This window comes from Lepidochelys kempii, chromosome 2 (genome assembly GCF_965140285.1).
Source record: "Lepidochelys kempii isolate rLepKem1 chromosome 2, rLepKem1.hap1, whole genome shotgun sequence".
NCBI lineage: Eukaryota > Metazoa > Chordata > Testudines > Cheloniidae > Lepidochelys > Lepidochelys kempii.
The window spans coordinates 200,484,362-200,505,064 of NC_136381.1; the positions used below are offsets into that span (position 1 = coordinate 200,484,362).

General features: G+C 38.3%; 1 protein-coding gene across 7 annotated transcripts in view; it reads right to left on the reverse strand.

The window, feature by feature from the left end:
- The window catches only part of UBE2E1 (ubiquitin conjugating enzyme E2 E1), a 62,340-nt gene that overhangs the window by 10,940 nt on the left and 30,697 nt on the right, over nt 1-20,703 (reverse strand). For 6 of the 7 annotated variants that reach the window (XM_073333486.1, XM_073333485.1, XM_073333487.1 and 3 more), the window contains one exon: nt 1,210-1,342. In XM_073333486.1, the coding sequence (XP_073189587.1) occupies nt 1,210-1,342 (133 nt within the window). Of the gene's footprint in view, nt 1-1,209; nt 1,343-17,951; nt 18,174-20,703 lie in introns of those variants that run through there. The other variant, XM_078851762.1, reaches the window with a different exon arrangement.

The window sequence follows — 20,703 nt, forward strand, 5'->3', positions numbered from 1 at the left end:
TCGCCCTCTCTGTATTTCGCTCTCTTCCACTTGCAAAATGGTGATAATAGTTCTATCTTGCAGGAATAGTGTGAGGATTAATGTTAACACAGAACTCTAAATATGTAATGTGCTCCATAAATACAAATTATTTACATTATACATACTAAAACTAGACACTTTGGCCACTGTCATAGGCTTTTTTGTAAGTTTCTTGCACTGACTGGCTTACTTTAAGTCCGAACTTGAAACAACTTTCATTTTTAAAAACTTCTATGTCTGCAGCCTCAGACCCATTCATGGAGATTAATGGCACTTGCTCTTCCCGTTTTGGGATAGACAAGCTAAAGTGCCAATGAAATGGTGACCAATCCTTTAGCACCATAGGATATAGGATTCTCATGGCAGCATACTTCTGCCTAAGGTGAAGCAACTGGAAAGAAACATTGCTGAATATATCCATTTCAGCTGACATCCTCTTAGGATTTTCCTTATGACCATCACCGCCAACAAAAAAATACTAAAGCAATGAGACCCGGAACCACCCTTAGGCAACCTTATTCGGCAATTTCCTATCTTAAGAGACTGTCCTAAAGAATCCCCAAACATGTGTGAACCATAAAGGAACATCTACTTACATTAGTATTGGATTTGTGATAGAACCCAACAACACAGAATACGACAAGCTTCCAAAATATAACTTGTATCCAGAATCCAGAAAAGCACTACTAAGAAATTGATATTATGCACATAAATCAACTATTAGCAAATCCCTAAAAGAACCAGGGCCTTAAAAACCATATTTGTGCTTGAAATCTTTTAACCTACTGTTGTTACAAAACACACCTTAAAGTTTACTGTAACTGAAAGAGATGAGAGAAAGAAATATTTGCCTCTATTTTTCCAGTTTGTTTTCTTTCTTTCACAGCACTTTTTGTATATTTGGTTTCATAGTTTCCCCTGTGTAGTAAGTCAGCTTCCCATGTTTGTGCAACAGGGAAAGGGAAAAATACTTTAAAAAAAAAACAAAAAAAAAACAGAAAAGAGATGATTGAAAAATAAACCCCACCAAAACTGGGCAGGGGATTCCAGGTGTGGTTCTTGAAACCAGGTTTAACTCATTTTCTTATATCAACTGGATTTCAAATTGACTGTGTCCCATGAACGTTGAGTATGCTGCAAACATCCTGCAGATCACTGGGTAGTAAAGTGTTAGGCTGTCTCTCTTACCTTTGGAGGCTTGAAGGGATATTCTGGTGTAAATGTGATATCAAGGAAGAAAACTCCACCCTCATATACTGAGCCTGGAGGTCCTAAAATAGTTGATCTCCATTCATAGATGTTATCGCCTTTGGGGCCAGCGCTGTGCAATAAAAAGGATACATACATTTAGGAGGTAAAGCTACAAAACCAATTTGAATAAATATGATACCATAGATTTAAAGATAGTTGAATCTCAACAATGTGATATTTAATACACAATGTAGAGGTTAGGACTGTAATAAAAAGTAGATAGCTTGTTTCCAAGCTTCATTACAATCTTATACCTGCATATCTGAGCCATTGTTAAGACTAAGTGGCGCACACTGTATTGCAAGGGTCTGGAGAAGGAGGTAAAATGATTGTGTGTCTTTAAATCCCATTCTGTGGATCTGGATGTTGGGAAGAAGTACCAACTTCCCCATTTGTCCTTACAAACAAAAATAAAAATGCACATCCCTTCAGATAGCACCAGTTCAATGCAACAAGAAACATCAGTAGTTAAGTACTACACAACTTCAAAAGAAAATTCTATATTTAGAAAGGGCTGCTTCATGTTAGCCCTATTACAGCTTTATTACAGGGTTCCAATGAGCTAAACCTCACAGACCACATTAAAATTGGAAACTTGCTTACTGGTACTTACTTAAACAAATTCGAGTGAAAAAAAATTATGCTCATTGTGCACTGATTTTTTTTTTTTTAGTTTGATGTAATCAACAGGAGATATTATTTACATTTCCTACATTATTACTGAACAGCAGTAGTTCATTTGCTTTAATTGAGTGGATCAAAACTATATTATGATGCTTTACAATGTCAAACTTCTCCCTGCTTGGTCACAGTATATTTTGTGCAAAATGGTTTCTAAAATGAAGCAACGATATGGGTTTTTCCTAATGTTGCGGCCCATTTTACAGAGCTGTTTTTTGCAAATTTCCATAAAATCAGGGTTAAATCTTGGATTTAACATTCCAGACACACTGCAAAGACCACCTTTTTCTCCTAGCACTGATGTGGGTGGAGGGATAAATTAAAGGTCTTTTATTCATTATAATAATTATGGAGCATTAGTATTAGAGGTGGAAGGCATCTAATGCATTCAATATGAACGTGATAATGTGACGGGATCCAACTGATGGGTGCTTATTAATTGTGTTATGAATAGAAATAAATAAATACAAATAATGTTAGATCACACTGTAAAGGTCCCAACACCCAAGGATGATGGACGGCTTTCTGTTCTTTGTTCTGCTGGTGAACATGTTCCTCTATGTATGGGTAAGCAAAGGGAGAAGGAATTTTGTATCAAATACCTCTATTATCTCATCTTTAGGTTCCAAATCCAATAAATGCCCATGGTACTTTGATGATTAATTTTAATAGCAAGACCCGTACTAGAAGATTTCTTTGCATGTCTCCCCACATCCTCCCCAATGTGTAAAGTTCTGAAAACTAACACAAAAATTACACACTGTACATTGGAAAATATCTCTCACATCCAAACCCAAAGCTTCACATAGCTTGTGAAATGAGGCTTCGAACAAAAACACTAATGTAAGGTAAAATCCATTGTACCCTAAAGACTCATGATATCCCTCTCCTCCCTAATTATTTCTCTTTGCCCCATACAGGTCTGTATATCTGGATGCTTAGCTCTACAGCTACTAGACATGTAATGGGCTGTGATACTACTGTATTTCTACAAGAAGCCCTGCCTAGGGACAGGCACCAGCTTAACTGTGCAAAGTTATTGAAAAGGCACTCTTGGGTGCCCTTAGCCACTACTCCAAGAAATTACCTCTTGGAGTGGTGTTGAAACACTATCATTACTCCAAGTTGCACAAGCCAACCCCCTTAAGATGGAACTACTGCATTGAACAGGTCCTTGCAATTTGTTAATACCAATGCACTGCTGGAATTTACAAATTAAGAACTGTCAACTGGGAGTACTTCAACGTGGGGTGGGGGCGGGAAAGGGGGAAGCAACATGATCAGCATACTAAATAAGGCCCTCAGAGCCTATGAGAAATATTTCAGTATTTTATTTTGCATTTCATTTCTAGTTTAAACCCAAATGACTATCAATACAAAAAAAACCCCCAATGACTTAAAATTATTATTCAATAAAAACCCAAATGACTTCAAAAATATTATTCATAATAGTCTTAGAAATGTCTTATACCCTATTAGGCTTCCAATTAGTTATTAATGCATGCAAGGTGCTTTCATTTCCACAGATGTAGTAGTATATTAATAGAGTTTTGGATTAAATATATCTATCACATCTTTGTAAAACATTAGTAGACATTTCCCCAATATTTTATTAAAAAGTGATGCATGTAGCTTACCTTTCAAGCCTTTCATTTCAATTAACAGTGTGAAATAGCTGGAGGATTTCAATTTTTAAATAGCATAATTGATTTCTTATAAAGAAAAGATTGAAAGGGGAAGATGCAAGTCAGTTACAGAATGCAACATTACTTGGGTTTAAGTTAGGATTAGGTACTATCAAGTGGCTCAATACTCAAGTGTTTATTAGAAAAGTGATGGTACTTGAATGTAGTTTAAGTGCAGTGGCATTAACTTCAGTGAAGATACAAAAAGTAGTCAAAGATGAGGGATTACATTTTTTTGCTTAAAATCCTTTGCAATTATCTGTTTAAAAAGAACACATTAATATGTAGGTATATGGTGCATAGATGCAACTGATACCTCCAATAATCTGCATCACCGCTATACTCAAATGATTATAACAGACTGATGCAACATTTAGCAGCTGTCATACACTTGACCATTCTGAAGACAACTTAAAATAATATAAACTGATTCCACTACAAATAGCTACAACACACTGTATTAAATCCAAGAGCCAATAACCCTCTACCTCCAGAACTTTTGTGGGGGAGAGTTTTGTGGAGGTTGGGGGTGTGTTAAAAGCCAGATCAACAAAAGGATTTAGGCGCCTATCTGCTACCTACATCCAATATTCAGGCATCACCTAAGATCCTCAAAACCCCTGCTTGGCTGCTGCCTAACCCTGGAGGCATCTAAAATCCTGTGGCTACATTTTCACTGTTAAAATCCTCCATGTGCCTACATTTCTGGCACTGTGCTTATTCTAATCAATTTATGGATATCACTTAAAATGCCACCGACCACCTCAGGTCAACTTGACAGGATGGTGTGAGAAAAGAATTTCATTAGCTACAATTAATTTCAGTAGCCCATGGAAAACTAACAAATATTTCAATTAGGACCATGAGGAAAACCACTATTAACTCTCACTCAAATCCAGAGCCCTATTTTTGAATTGAATCTAAAGCAAATTGGCCAAGCAGTTTTGGAGTTACATGTCTCTGGAAAACAAAAGATGAGAACAAAAATCTTTAGCGAGACTACCCATTCCAGAGATCCAGATCAAACCTACATGCAAGCAAACACCACATTGGAAGAATTTGGGTATTCCCAGGCAAAACCACCTCAGTCATTTCTACTCTAATGCTGCTAAATTACGAACTGTGATGGCAACAGTCTTAATTGAACACCAAACAAGTTGAAAACAGGAGCAATAATTTTGAAGTGAAGATATTTTTTAACTTATTACATAAAATAAAATGCACTGGACTTTAAAAGGGCATGATTTCTATGGCAGAATTCTGTGTTTCAGTTTAATAAAACACAAAATGCATCATGGTTTGACCATTTGGTTTTATGCAACTTACAGAATTGCCTCTAATACAGTGATACAAATTTTCTGTTTCATATAATACTCAAACCATACAGACTAAAATAATGTTTCTCTTCTCTACCTTAATATTTATCTTTTTGTTTTACACTTTAAAACAAACAAGTTGTTTGGGCATCACTATATTATGAAGCTACCTATTGTAAACAATTGAATAAAAAATGGAGTCCTGATGGTGGTCATTAGTAAGAGGTGCCAGTGTTCTTCATCTACTGTCTTAAAAATATAAACAACTGTTTTCTTTTAAAAAAAGATCCAAGAGCAAAATGCTTTGTAAACAGAGACTTAAGTTTGAGCATTTAATATGAAATTGTAGTGAAACATTTGTTTCCAGCACTGACCCAAACTCTCCCCCCTCATCCATTGCAATATATTGTCCATTATATAATGTTACAACTCTGCCCCACTCTGGTAGCCCATATCATAGTGGGGGTTTCTAACCTATATCATGAGAAGGAACTTAGGGGAGGTTAGCGAAGGACACAAGAAGTCCCTAACCAGTGGCGGATGAGGGGTTTGGGTTGCTCTACAATGACAGATGTAGGTATTGGAGGAAAGATGGGGTGCAGACTTAACATTACTTTTGGAAGTTTCACAGAAAATGTAAACATGCAAGTCAGGAAATTCTGTATTAAATAAGTTTTCTGCTCTCAGGATTTTTTTTTATTAAGGGATGTTGCATTTAGCCATGATCTCTTGTTTTTAAAAATGTATACAAGTGCACAACCATAATTTTAGAGATAATTATTCCCTCCCACACACACTGTACCTGCTAGAAATGTATTACACACCCCCCACTGTACAAAGTGGTTATTCTGAGTTACCAACAGAGCTGCTCTTCAGGGCAGGGCAGGTCTATTTTTGCATACTATGCAGCATAAACAAGTAATAAATACTATTACTAATTGTGTAAATTGAAGAGTAAGGGCTGCAGACAGTCTCATCCCTGCTACTCTGCCTCCTATCTTAAATCATTCAGGACAGACAGGAAAAGATCCCTCTAACATATCTCGTACATGCCTAGCTTTCTACAAGAGTCTGAGTAGGCATGTTTTGCATCTCTTAAGATTCCACAATATAGTTTCCTTTGACAATAGTCTCAATAAGCACTGAAACATCACAAGGTACTGAGAAATGAATCTGAACAGCCAAGACAGAAGACACTAAGACGATGCCCTGAGTCATGCACGTTTAATTACTATTTTCAGTAGTTTAAACATCAAATAGAATTTTAACTTTGTCTCATTTTTAGGTCAAGGAAAGAAACTGGACCAAAAGAAACCTAAAAACAAAACAAACCAGAACAACAACAAAAAACCACCACCACCATCAAAATCCCGTCTGGACAGCTCTGACAGCCTAATGGTAGCGTACTGGACTATCACGTGACCAAATAAATCGCAGGAATATTTTTGCCCACTTTAATTAGGGACAGCTCCCAGCTGCTCCCCAGTGTCAAGATTAACTGAAATGATGGATTGACTGGGGGAAAATGCCTTAGAGCTGCATAAGAGGTGGGGAATAGACAGCAGGGAGAAGGCAGAGGCCTAGCTGGGCTTTTTTATTTTTGTTTTTTAAAGGAAGCAGGGGAGATAATATTGTAAAAATAGAACAGAATACTGTTATGGTGATCCCACCATCTGTAAAATGGGGATAACAAGACCTAATTACTTAATTCCCATTGTAAAGCACTTTGAGCATAAGAATGAAAAAGCATGAAGCACTAAGTATTATTATGGTAATAACTAGATCTACTTCTTCAAGATATTGGTATTTTCTGTCTGACAGTCACAACTATTTCCAAGGGCAAATGCCTTCCAAATCTTACAGTATTCCTAAGAGAAGAGACAGAAGGCTCACACAACATTTCATTGGTAGAAATTGGAAAAGAATGACTCTCATTAAGTATCCAATCAATTTATTAAAAGGCATTTTTGAAAGAAATAATACTGCAAGAAAAAGTGTATGCCCGAAACTGGAAGGTAAATTTCATAGCAAATTAACTTGGGAAGAAGTTAAAGTATGAATTAAGCACAATATTTAGGATCCAACATTAAAGTATGTAATCTCATGTGTTAGAGTAAAAACATTTTGGGGTTTTCTTAGTGAAAATTTAGTGGGGTTAACACATCAAAGATATTTTGCAAATGGTTCAGTTTAGCTGAGTGAAAACCAGTGCAATACAATCCAACTAAATGGTCAGCCAGTCCTACAAGTGTTCTCCATCAGGTGAGGTGCTTGCAACCTTATCTTATTATGGTAGAAAGGACTGTGCCCCAGTGTTTGCAGGACAACAACCACAATGTGTAGGTTTTACTTACAGCACACACAATTCTGAGGTTGCTACCAAAGTATCTGAAAACCTTTTGTGGGAAGGCCAATGCTGTTAGACTGTTTTGCTGCAAAGTTCAATTTTTAAAACTTACTTCAAAGCTTAAAAATAAAACCCTTGATTACTGGAGGGGTCAGAAAGAGGCTTACATTTTTCTCGAGAGTACATTGAAGCTCTATGTAGTTTAGCAATAATCCCTTCAATTTATAAGCAAGTCCTAATAAAAAGGTTCAGGAGAAATTAATGCATTTAACATTGGTTCCAAAATTGAAAATAAATCCAAACTACTCCACTCCCAGAGGGGGTCTACTTTCTCCAGCAATAGCTTCCTCCTGCACAGATTCCCTGTGCAACTGATCACTGGAAGTTTATCCTACCACATATAGGAACAGTTGCTAAGCTCCAATCCTGCTACAGAGAGGTTGGACAGTTTTATAAAAGCTCAAGGTTGCAGCATATGCCTTTATTTAAATATGCAAGGACATGAAATGCCAAACTTTGAAATGTTAGTAGAATTATTCTTATTCTATGCAAATCTGTTTTACTTTTTCCTGCAAAGTTATATTTCAACACAAGGACAAAGTGTTAGCTCAAATTTGACTTTACATCTCCCATTCAATGATAACCTAAACAGGAAACAATAAGATCTGGAAGTGAAAGAGTATGACTCAGCTAACAACTCGTAATGGTTTATTTAAATGACAGAAAGAGGTGATGGTAAAAGCTATGCTCTGCAAACTTAACCTTGTACTATTTTTACCATCAGCTTCCTTCTTGCCATTTGTCAATTGGACTATTAGCTACCAACCTGAGGAAAGAAATTCCTCCAGACAATCAAAGCTTGTTTCCAAATTTAGTACTTATTGTATAGCTGTATTTACAATTCAAAGGTAAAGCTAAATAGTCTCACAGGTATAGCATTTCTGTATTTCAGCCACTGGCTCAGTGCCATCTCAGACTCCGATGTGGTTTTGGTAGTTGATACAGAACAAATAGTAGTAAATTAACTTCTGTAATTTTTATGCTGTCAGAAGGCAAACAGACCCTACAATTGGATTCAGCACATCAAGTGATCTTTGTACAAATGAAGATAGTTCTGGAGTGAAAGTCATACTCTTTCACTTCTTCCAGATCTTATTGTTTCCTGTAGGACAGGCCTAACAAAGAAAATAACAGAACGCCACTAGCCGTCACCTTCAGCCCCCGACGCATTATTAAGGATCTACAACCTATCCTGAAGGATGACCCAACACTCTCACAAATCCTGGGAGACAGGCCAGTCCTTGCCTACAGACAGCCCCCCAACCTGAAACAAACACTCACCTGCAACCACATACCACACAACAGAACCACTAACCCAGGAACCTATCCTTGCAACAAAGCCCGTTGCCAACTGTGCCCACATATCTATTCAGGGGACACCATCACAGGGCCTAATAACATCAGCCACACTATCAGAGGCTCGTTCACCTGCACATCCACCAATGTGATATATGCCATCATGTGCCAGCAATGCCCCTCTGCCATTTACGTTGGTCAAACTGGACAGTCTCTACGTAAAAGAATAAATGGACACAAATCAGATGTCAAGAATTATAAAATTCATAAACCAGTCGGAGAACACTTCAATCTCTCTGGTCATGCAATCACAGACATGAAGGTCGCTATCTTAAAACAAAAAAACTTCAAATCCAGACTCCAGTGAGAAACTGCTGAATTGGAATTCATTTGCAAATTGGATACTATTAATTTAGGCTTAAATAGAGACTGGGAGTGGCTAAGTCATTATGCAAGGTAGCCTATTTCCCCTAGTTTTTTCCTAACCCCCCCCAGACGTTCTTGGTAAACCCTGAATTTGTGCTGGAAATGGCCCACCTTGATTATCATACACATTGTAAGGAGAGTGGTCACTTTAGATAAGCTATTACCAGCAGGAGAGTGGGTTTGTGTGTGTGTGTGGGGGGGGGGTGAGAAAACCTGGATTTGTGCTGGAAATGGCCGAACTTGATTATCATGCACATTGTAAGGAGAGATCACTTTAGATAAGCTATTGCCAGCAGGAAAGTGGGGTTGGGGGAGGTATTTTTTCATGCTTTGTGTGTATAAAAGATCTTCTACACTTTCCACAGTATGCATCCGACGAAGTGAGCTGTAGCTCACGAAAACTTATGCTCAAATAAATTGGTTAGTCTCTAAGGTGCCACAAGTACTCCTTTTCTTTCCTGTTTAGGTTATCATTGAATGGGAGATGTAAAGTCAAATTTAAGCTAGTTCATCACTTTGTCTTAGTGTTGAAATATAACTTTGCAGGAAAAAGTAAAACAGATTTGCATAGAATAAGGACTGAAAAGGGACAGCATCTCCTTCAAGAAATTCTGCATCACTATTGCCAATCAATACCGATACCAAAGCACATGGGTCACCAGAACTGGCTGCAGCTAATATCTCTGAAGACAAGACAGGCTTATGGTCCACATTCTCCGCTAACTTCTTTGCGGGTTGCAGGACTATAAACATGTTTTCAAATACTGCAAGCAAATCCCACCCTTCAAACTGTCCACCTTCATTTTAAAGGGATCAGAAGACGGTTTCCTAAATTGCATGTTTTCTACCCATTTGGAAAAACAGAAATACAGTAAGATTACTCGGCTACTCCAGGAACAAGACACATGGATACTATTTATGAGAGATTAAGTCTAGACAAATTGATTAGAAGTCCTAGCATATCCATTCATGCATTTGCAGAGTTTGCAAACAGTGCACCATAAAGTTAAACAATAGGACGCAGACAATTGGGAGGCTTCTTTCTCCAGCCAAAAATAAAAAATAAAAATCCATATACACATTTTTTTATTTAAAAAAAATCCAAACTATTGAGTAAACCAAATTAGTCTACTCTGGTAACTTCATACAGGTTATCTCCCTCAGAGCTCATTAGTAATACTTTACATTACCAATGGTTTAATATTAGTGGTCACACCACTACTATGTCAAAGAAAGACAAAAGCTAAATAACTTAGATTAAAGTGCACTGCTAGTTATGAACATCCTTGAAGAAACCGGCACCCAGAAGGTTAATAATTATGTGTAACATTTGGCTAGAGGTGCTCCTATGCTGAAGGCTCTCCAAAATTCCTCTAACTAATAAAGATTGGGTTCCTTGGCTACAAACTGATTTTTCTTCCCAAGCCAGCATTCATATTTATTTGGAAAAACACTCTTAAGAAATATTTTTAAATGGGAGGAGAAAACTCCTCAGACTAGAAACGTGCTGCAATCTGTCTCCTGCACCCATCTAAAAAGACACTCTAAAATATGGATATTTTAGGACAGATCACACTACTGTGCTTGATGTTCCTTAGGACATTGGTGTTATAGTTTTTCCAGACAGTTACGAGTGGATATGCAATACTCTAACAGAGGAAGTGAAAGAAAAAGGAGTCAAGTACTACTCTTTCCATGACCATGTATTCCCCTACTGACTTTTCTAACCATCATTATCGATCAGTCTGTAGTAACGATACTAATACAACAAAGTGGCTCTCCATAAAATGAACTAATATTGCAGAATTACACGACACAACACTGATCTTCAAAGCTTTGTTTTTACATTGTGAGAGACTTAGGAAAAAATAATCCCGTCCGTAACAATCCCCCCCACCATTTCTTAACTAGTGCTTTTCCTCAGTAGGTCTCAAAGCACTTCACTGTCTTTTAATGAATTTATCCTGACAGGCGCCCTCTGAGGTAGAAAAGCATTATCCACATTTTACAGATGGGGTACTGAGGCACAGAAAGGCTAAGTGAGTTATCCAATGTCACACAGGAAGCCTATGGCAGAGCAGGGAATTGAACCTGCATCTCCCACAAACTAGGCTGGTGCTTTCCAAACTTTTTCTAAGGCAACCCATCAACTGCATTTTATCTTTTTTGAAGACCAACCGTATAGAAACTACTGCTAGTTAGCAGTGCTTTTATACAGGACTTTAGAGCACCAGTTTAAGTGTGTGTGGTGGGGAGGGGGTATCCGCTTGCTGCCTCCTCCCCAGCCTCCTTGCTCTCGTTTTCCCAGCAGGCCTGTCTCCCACAGGCTACTGGTTCCTCCGGGTTGGTGCTGCCCAGATCCCGCTCCCCACGCTGCTGCCCCTGCCCAGTGGAAGTGAAAGAGCAGGGTACAGGGACAGCCGTGCTTCCAAGGCACACATGGGTAGTGATGTGTGGAGGACAGTGAAAGACACTGCAGTAGCGGGCTTGAGGTGTCTGAAAAGTGATGACGACTCACCAGACTCTCTCTGTTTGGGAAACACTGTCCTAGGCCACCAGACCATCCTTCCTCCCACTTCAGGTATATCAGTTCCCCTTCATTTAAATATAACTTCCTCTCATGCACTCAGCAAATCGAAATCATCGCATTCATATTAACTGATGCATACATTGTCGTGGCTGAAAGGAAATGTTTTTTAAGGTGGCTGGGGGCAAATTCTGGGTAACTCACAACATGCTGACACACAACTGGCTAAACCTAGTTGATTAGAAAAAAACATTTAAGATCAAACTATACTACACAACCACAGCATATTTTTATTGATTACAGGGGACTGTGGAGTATTAACACAGTTGCATGCCACACAAGTCCTAATAAAATACATTTTACAATTGTAGAATGGACAGCCTAGAAATTTGTTCAACTGACAGGTCTGGGATGGGGTTTCTGATACTAATTTATTCTTAAACAGTCTATTAAAGTAAAACACAAAACAATTACAGAGTAGTTACTAAAAATCTTTATATAGCATTGTAGGTTGTTCTAGTTAATAAATAATAGTTCCTATTGTTGCCCGCAAGAGTCACTGTAGTTAGTCAAGGTTTATTATAATGACAGTGTCAGCCAATACTATGCAGGAGTCAACAATCTGACTTTAAGAATAAGAGAGTTTACTTAAAAGACGACTTTCAAAGTATCTGAAATAAATTATTGGGTTTGTGCCTTTTATTGCTATTTTATGGAATATGAAAAATGGCTTGAGGGAGTTTGTTTATCTTAGAAATATCAGCAATGTCAAGTCTGGTCTTCTCTGGTTTTGCAGGACCCACTGGGTTTCAGAGGATGTATATGGTCAGCTTTCACTCCGTAACTGACCAGGCTGGTGCAGTGAATCTTCCAACAAATAATGTACTTTTCCCAGAACGTTAGTCACTCATTGAGGTTAAATAAGTGTTAACAAAAAACAAACAGTTTTAAACATTGATGGAAACACGCTTTCCCTCTCAGTTGTCTTTTGTGCTGATATCATTTTTAGTTCTTCAATTATCAGGGGGCTTGTCTACATAAGTGTTATTGTGATAATGACGACTCAGCAGAAGGTAACAGAAGCTGCAGCACATTTAAGACATGGAAAAGGATATGATGAAACATACCATATATACGGACACCAAAATCAGCACGTGTATAAACTCAAGCCCTCTTAATTCCCCCCCTTTTTAAAAAAAAAGTCACCAACCTGCACATAAACAGAGAATATTTGTTGATAAAATTAAATATGCTGGTAAGGAGACAACCAAGGAGAGCAGCAAGTTTTGCCTGATATAGCCTAGCGCGAGGCACATAAAGAAGAACTGCCGGAACTTAGGAATTCCTCTTACCACCTCTTCAACAAAACCCAGGAGCTCCACTCCTCCAGTTTGACCCCCTTAATGTCAACCTGCAGTTTTAGCATAAAAACAATCCACATTCTATTCACAAGTACACATAATAACTAGATAAAAACTTTGAAGTTTAATAGCACTTCAGGAAGGATCTCTCAGAGTCTGGCTCACTTATCAAATCATACAGGGAAATATTTTCTTCATAAGCTTCTTAAACTAACTATAAAAATTACACAAAGCTATTTTTCATGACATTTAGCAGAATTCATGGATATCTGTACTGCAGTCACACTGTTTGGACTAAACACAAAATTTAATTTGCACCAATCAGCCTGAGATGGAAAGCACATACACACATAAATACACAAACACACACACACTTTTTTTTTTTTAAAGGGATACCAACTTAATTAAAAAAAAAATTTTAACCTGTTGTTACAAGTAATACTACAGATTACAATATGTATTTCTTTATTTTGTACATCTGAGAGCTCTGTGTCAGTTTCCCCATGTCTGTAAGTGTCTTTCACAGAGATAGTAGTGAGAGAAAAAAAAATGTTTTAAAAAATAAGAAAATGCAACAGTAAAACTTTAAAAATTGGCCAAGTGGCAGATGTAGTACCTGAAACTAATTTTCTAACTCCTCTTTTTTTGAGGAAGAACTAACTAGACTTTGCATTATAGTGTCTCATTAAATAAAATACAAGCACACACACATTCATTATATATAATGTCAGACTCTGGACATATAAGAACTCTTTTTATTTATAAAATAAAGTAATAGTAGAAAATTAGTTTCAGGTACTACACCTGCCACTTGGCCACTTTTATTTTTATATTCCTCCCTTTCGTATCTGGCCAGAGCCTGACAAACACATGAAAGGAAGGAAATCCCAAATTAATGATGAAACTTCTGGGAAACCTGGCATCATACAACAGCACACAAGTAAAAATGGCACTGTGTGTAAAGGGAGGGTGGAGATCAGTATTAGAAGATATTTAAATCATCCCCTTCAAAATAACTATGGTTTAATATGAAAAAAGCTTGTTAATTTTCTTCCACCTATTCACTAAGAGGTCAAACAAGCATATTTTAAAATGTTCTTTTTAATGAAACTAAGATGTTCAGACAGTAATACATATACATTTCAACCTTAGATTATTAATTTTAAGGTCTAATCAATCTCATAAAAACTTTTAAAAATTAAATGATGGTGGTCAAGTAAGAGTCCTACTTCACAAATCTAAGATTCATACATCGTTATCTCATATTTGGCAGGCTGAAACAAAGACCAAGGAAGATAGAGTACACTCAAGTAGTTTTTTCTTAGTAATTTACAAAGACAATACTGGATTTCAAAGTCAACTGACATTCCTGTAATTAAACAGCCTCTCAATCTAACAACCCCTCCCTCACCCCCAAAAAAGGAAAATAAATCTGAATTTTTATCAAATGACCCAGTAAAACCATGATAAGATAAAACTCTTTTACAGCTAAAGCAAACTCAGTTGAGGAGTATACTATCCTGCAGAGCTTGTGTTAGTCATGAAAATCTGAAGCACTATGACATACTTGTATAATGAGAAATTGCGTAACTAGATGTTAATCAGCCAAGTGTTGATACCAATAAAGATGGTATTAAACCAAAGTAATACCAAAACAAACATTTAATCTTTCAGAATTGCAAAGTGTAATTTACATATTTATATACTGCTTCTTTCAATACATCAGTCAGCTAAGACACAAGCCTGAATTATGATCAAGCAAAGTCACATTAAAGGTTAAATACTGGAGTAACTGAAAGAACATGTGTGCAGATTTCAGTGTTCAGCTGTAAAACTGGATACTCTGAAGCAGATGTTGTTAATTTAACAAAAGTATGAAGGAGAATCCTATTGGGCAGATCTCTATTAGGTGGTTTTGTCATATGGATGGTTCGTAATGTATATAAATACCTCTGTAACTGACTTTGGAAAATAGCCTGAACCTTTAACACAGTTTTCCTTTGTAAACATTAAATATGATAAATAAGAATGGTCAGCCCAGTAATATAATATTCCTACTACAGCCCTAGACTTTGGTTATATAGTTCAAATCCACACTTTTGTACTGCACTTTGTTTCTTCACTCCAGGACCAAAAGGAGGTACATAGAAACATAGGAACTGACATCCTGTATCAGATGCAAAGTCATCTAGTTCAGTGTGCTGCTTCTGACAGTGGCCAGAACCAGATGCTTCTGAAGAAGGTATAAGAACTACTGGTAAACAGATGTGGAGTAAGCTGCCCTCTACATTTGGTCTCATCCTAATCTCCAAAAGTTTGAGACTAGTTTAAACCCTGTGGCGTGAGGTTCAATACCTCTTCCAAAATTTTACATTTTCCAAAATTTATTGTTAAGTATAATGCTGTGTAATCTTGGTATCCATATAAATGTTCAATCATTTTTTAAAACTTTCTAATTTCTTGGACTCAACAACTTCCAGTGGCAATCAATTCCACAGTGTAATCTAACACTGTGTAAAAATGTATTTCCTTTTATCAGTTTTGAATTTCCCACTTTTTATTTTCATGAAATATCCCTTTTGTTATGAGACAGGGAGAATAGACGCTCCTGATCTACCTTCTCTGTACCAATCATTATTTTAATATACTTTTATTATGACTGTTATTCATCTCCTTTCCAAGGTAAACAATTCCAAACTTTTCAATGTCTTTTCATATGGAGAGTTTTTCCACATCCTTGATCACTCTCATTGCCCTTTTCTGAATCCCCTCTTGTTCTGCAATATCTTTTCAAGATGGCGTAGCCAATACTATACACAGTAATCAGATAAGGCTGCACCACTGATTTATATATAGGCATTATATTTACCCTTGGGGGAATTCTGCAGAAATTAATGTTTTGCGTGCAGAATTTCCTCCCCCCCAATGGGCTGCAGTGCTGCTGGCCTCCACTAGAGGCCACTGGACCCAGCAGAGCTCAGATTGCACCTGGAAGACACTGCCAGGGGGAGGGACCAAGGGAGCTACAGGGTTAGGGTTAGTTCCCAGCATGCCCTGAAGGAAGGAAGGTGGCAGTGCACAGGGAACTCCACGCAAGCCTGGGACTGAGCATCAGGCTGTTTCTCCCTCTGGATCCCTGGGCTCTGAGGGGTAGGGGGTGGGCGTTTGGGCTGCGGGGAGCCCGCAGCTGAGGTCTGGGGGAGAAGGGGTGCAGGTGTCTGGGCAAGGAGGGGCAGGGGTGCCGGTGTCTAGGCTAGGGGGACCCTGCGGCTGGGCTTGTCTCTGGGGAGAGAGGGGAATGGGTGTCTGGGCAAGGGGAGGCCCCACAGCTGGTCGCTGGGGATTCAGGTGTATTGACTGGTGGGGAGGGGACCCGCAGCTGGGCTCCAGCAGGGGGGGAAGAGAAACAGGAGTTTTTTTAACTCTCTACTCCTGGGGGGATTTTTGTGGTGTCTGTATTGTTACATACTTGCTGACAGGTATTTTGAAATAAATTACCAAAATAATTGAAACTGGCATGTAGTGTTATTTTTGACAAATAAAATTTGCAGAATTTTAAACTATTGTGTGCAGAATTTTACTTTTTTTTGGCTCAAAATTTTTTGGTGCAGAATTCCCCCACGAGTATATATTGTATTATTCACCATCCTCACTCACACCCCAAAAAAATGCGTCACACTTGTTGGCCCAAAATGGAAGTTTCTCCAATCCTGGGTATACACTAAGGCCATGTCCATACGTACATTGTACAGTACCATCACCGCAGTATGTCTGGTGAAGACGCTCTATGCTTATGGGAGGGAGCTCTCCCGTTGGCAAAATAAAACCACCTCCATGAGTGGCAAAAGCTTTCCCACCGACATAGTGCTGTCCACATGAATGCTTATGGTTGGTGTAATTTAGGACACTCGGAGGTTGGTTTTTTCACACCCCAAATAATGCCAACATAGGCTATGTCTACACTACAGCCTAAGACTGCAAAGGTGATGAAGAATTGGTTTGACTCATATTCCTAAAAGAAGGAGTTCACTTCAATCTGCACTCTGCTGAATGCCTGTTCCACTAGCACGTTTGCTAATAAAGCTATCCATGGAGTCCTTTCAGCAGGTGTCAGTTTGGAAGGACTCTGTGTGAAATCCTGACCTCACTGAAGTTAATGGAAAAACTCCCCATTGACTTCAATGGGGTCAAGATTTCACCCATTATGTGTATTACAAGATATATAAAAATCCCCTTTGGGTACCTAAAAGGCACAATTAATTCAGAAATTGGATTGTCCAATTCTCACTGTGGCTCCTCTTAATCACAGTGAGTAATTAAGGCATAACCCACCCTCACACCTGCTACTAGAAACCAGATGTTTTCAAATCCTCATTTTTTTAAAAAAGTACAGGTTTTTTTTCTCTTTATGCAACTTCAAAAGTTTACTTTCAGGCTTTTGCCACCAACTAGTTCTGCTAACTATTTATTTTATAAATAAAAAGCTTGGTTTTAATCTTTATCTAAAAACTACAGTTTCAGATCAACAACACAAGACCCTATGAGAGTTCACACTGTGCAGTGAAGAGGACTACAATTCTCTAAAGAAAGCAGTTTAAGGGTCTTCCTTTTAAACTACATCGTTTAGTCTAAGTGCCTTTCATAAATTCACAATAAGAGAATCTGAAGACAACAAATACCTTGGCTAATACCCAAAGATTTATAATTGTTGTTCATATTACATTTTTCTCAACCACTCTTCTCGTGACAACTGAGATGAAAAATTTAGCATATAAAGCAGCAAAAATACATTCTCTTCTCTAATATGTAGGAGTTGTACTATTTAAAAATGCTACGATCCATCAACATAAATGTCAGCTACAATAGCCTACCCTTTTAACACAGCTACTACTTCACCCCTTCTATTTTTCCACTCTGTGCAATTAAATCCATAATTTAAAGTGCCATCTAATAAAATGCCAAGAAATGGTAGTTACCTACTGTAATGTTCCTGCTATCCTCATCATGTCCTTTTCAGAACTGTAGTGATTTCACACACACAGTGTACTTAAGTTTAACCACCATCATGGCCCTTTCTTTATGCAGTTATTAATTCTTCACAAGTTTTAGGGTTCTATTCATCACTTCATATGCCAGTTCTATAGGGCTTTTCGTGCAACTTGTTCAGAAATGGTGCGTAATGAACCTCTTCTGGGAAGAACGGTAGACATCAGTAAGACGGAAAGGACCAGGGAAAAACACTTAGGGATGCACAAGCCTGAAGAGGTAGAAAGCAGGCAGAGAAAAAAGAAATTGCCAGTTTATGTACACATCAGCCCTCCTTGGTCAAAATTAAGAAGGAAGCACTTGAAGCAGGAGGTTAAATACCCCTGCCACAATTTTTTTTTTAAATCAGGATTATACTATCCAACGTTATCTGTGATATCCATATAAACGTCCAGTCCTCAACCTTACTAAATGCTTAACCTCAGTAACTTCCTGTGACAGCAAGTTTCACCAACTGTGTGAAAAATATTTCCTTTAATTGTTTTTTGCATTTGCCATCTTTTAATTTCACTGGATATCCCCTTGTTCTTAAATTCCCAATCTGCCTTCTCTGTACCATTCATTATTTCATATAATTTATCATGTCCCTGATTATCTGTCTTCTCTTGAAGGTAAACAATCGCAGTCTTTTCACTCTCTTCATAGGAGAGGGTTTACCATGCCCTTGGTCATTCTCAATATGTTAAGCCCCTGTTTCAGAGCTTCCAGCAGCATTTAAGCATAATTACAGAATCACCATTTCTTTTCAATGCCAAAAATCAACTGGTGACTATACCAATGCAAAGTTTTGAATTCTATTTTTAGAAGTCAGAACTTGCTTTTATTCTAACAACGCTGCTTCAATGTAGCACTAAGTGAACAGTTTAAATAAACGACTGAAGCACTGCAGCCTGGATATATTTCTCCAGGCAGATTTAAACTTTCCAGTCTACTACTAGAATCTAGAAGTAAAGAAAGAGGGAAAAACAAAGGGAGAACTAAAAAAGACTCAATCACGACGTTCTGACAAGATAGTTGGTTGAACATGAGAAATTACCTGGCAATGGTTAGAAGCATCCATAGAAGGAAAAATGTTTCCCTACTTAATGCTAGTGATTCTGCAGCTGAAAAGAAACTCACTGAATACAGCATCCAAGTTGCTGAAGGTGCCACTGGCTGAGACAAAGTGCCATGAAAAAAAGATGAGAGAACTGCTCAGGTGCAGCTATCTAAACCTGCTGATGTGCACGCGTTCAGCTCATTATTTACACCTCAGTGAGAAAGTAGTATCACCCAACAGCTCTAAATCGTGTTGTGAAAAAACTTAATTCTTAGAAGCCATCATCTGCCTCATGGTTGGTTGACTGAAAAGGGAGGATTGATATCTTTGCTTTACAATGACATTTGACAGAACTCACGAGAAGATTGCACCTTTCTATTTGCATCTAACGAGTACAATTACGTTGAAATTTGCACCAAGCAGGAGGATGAGTTTGACCAAAACACAGGAAGCATTTTACACATTGAAGAACTCTACAAGGAGGTTTCAGAGGGACTTGACGGATTATAGGTTGATGACACCAGTGTTGCAGTCTCAGTGGAAATCCAGCTTGATCTACTCATCTAAGAACAAGAACCACACAAGGACAAAGTGGAAGAGTAATTCAGAAAAGCCTCAGAACCTACTACCCAGGCAACATCACTGATAAAGTTTGCAGATGACGTAAGAATTGGGGGGAGTGGTAAATAATTAAGAGGACAGGTCACCAATATAAAGGGATCTGGTTTACTTGGTAAATTGGGCACAAGCAAACAATACGTTTTTTAATACAGTTAAAACTAAATGTATACATCTAGGAAGAAAGAACGTAGGCCATACTTACAGGATGGTGGACTCTATCCTGGGAAGCAACGACTTGGGCATCAAGATGGATAATCAGCTGAACCAGAGATGATGTGTAACTCATGAGAAGGATGATGGGGGGGAAAATGTGACCGCCCCACACGTCGCCTGTGGGCTGAGAAGCAGCAGCAGAGCCAGGAGTGCCAGGGCAGTGGTGAGCGAGCACCTCAGGGAGCAATTCGTGGCAGGGGGCGTTGCTCACTGGCACCGAGCTCCTTCAGGTGAGAGGCAAGAGCATGTCAGGGGTACAGCTCAGAGCTGTGCCACCAACTCTGCTTGGGGAGCAGGGCAGGCAGGGAGGGCCAGAACAATTTATCCAGGATTGTGGTGGATTCTGTGTCACTAACAACTTTTAAATCAAGATCGGCTTTTTTCTCAAAAATATGTTCTAGGAACTATTTTAGGGAAATTCTGTGGCCTATGTTACATAGGTCAGCCTAGATGATCAGAATGGTCCCTCTGGCCTTGGAGTTTATTAGTCAACATGACTGATCACAAATACAAAAGGTCATAGCTGGACTCAACAAAGATTGGAGGCTGAAACGTGGCTGATAGACTATAATCCCAAGTTCTCTCTTTGTCTTCTAAGATTTAAAATTGAAGGTCCAGATTTCAACTCCAAATCTGTATTTGCAGAGGGTTGTGTTGCAGTTTGTCACGTCAAAATGATAGTAAATTGTGGAAACAAAATCAAAGACGACAGGAGAGTTCTGTCCCTTTTTATAAACCTGCACTCTTGTACAGAAACAATCAAGTGTGCTTTGAACACGTTTGGATTAGTTTGGTTGAAACTCTGAAACAGGC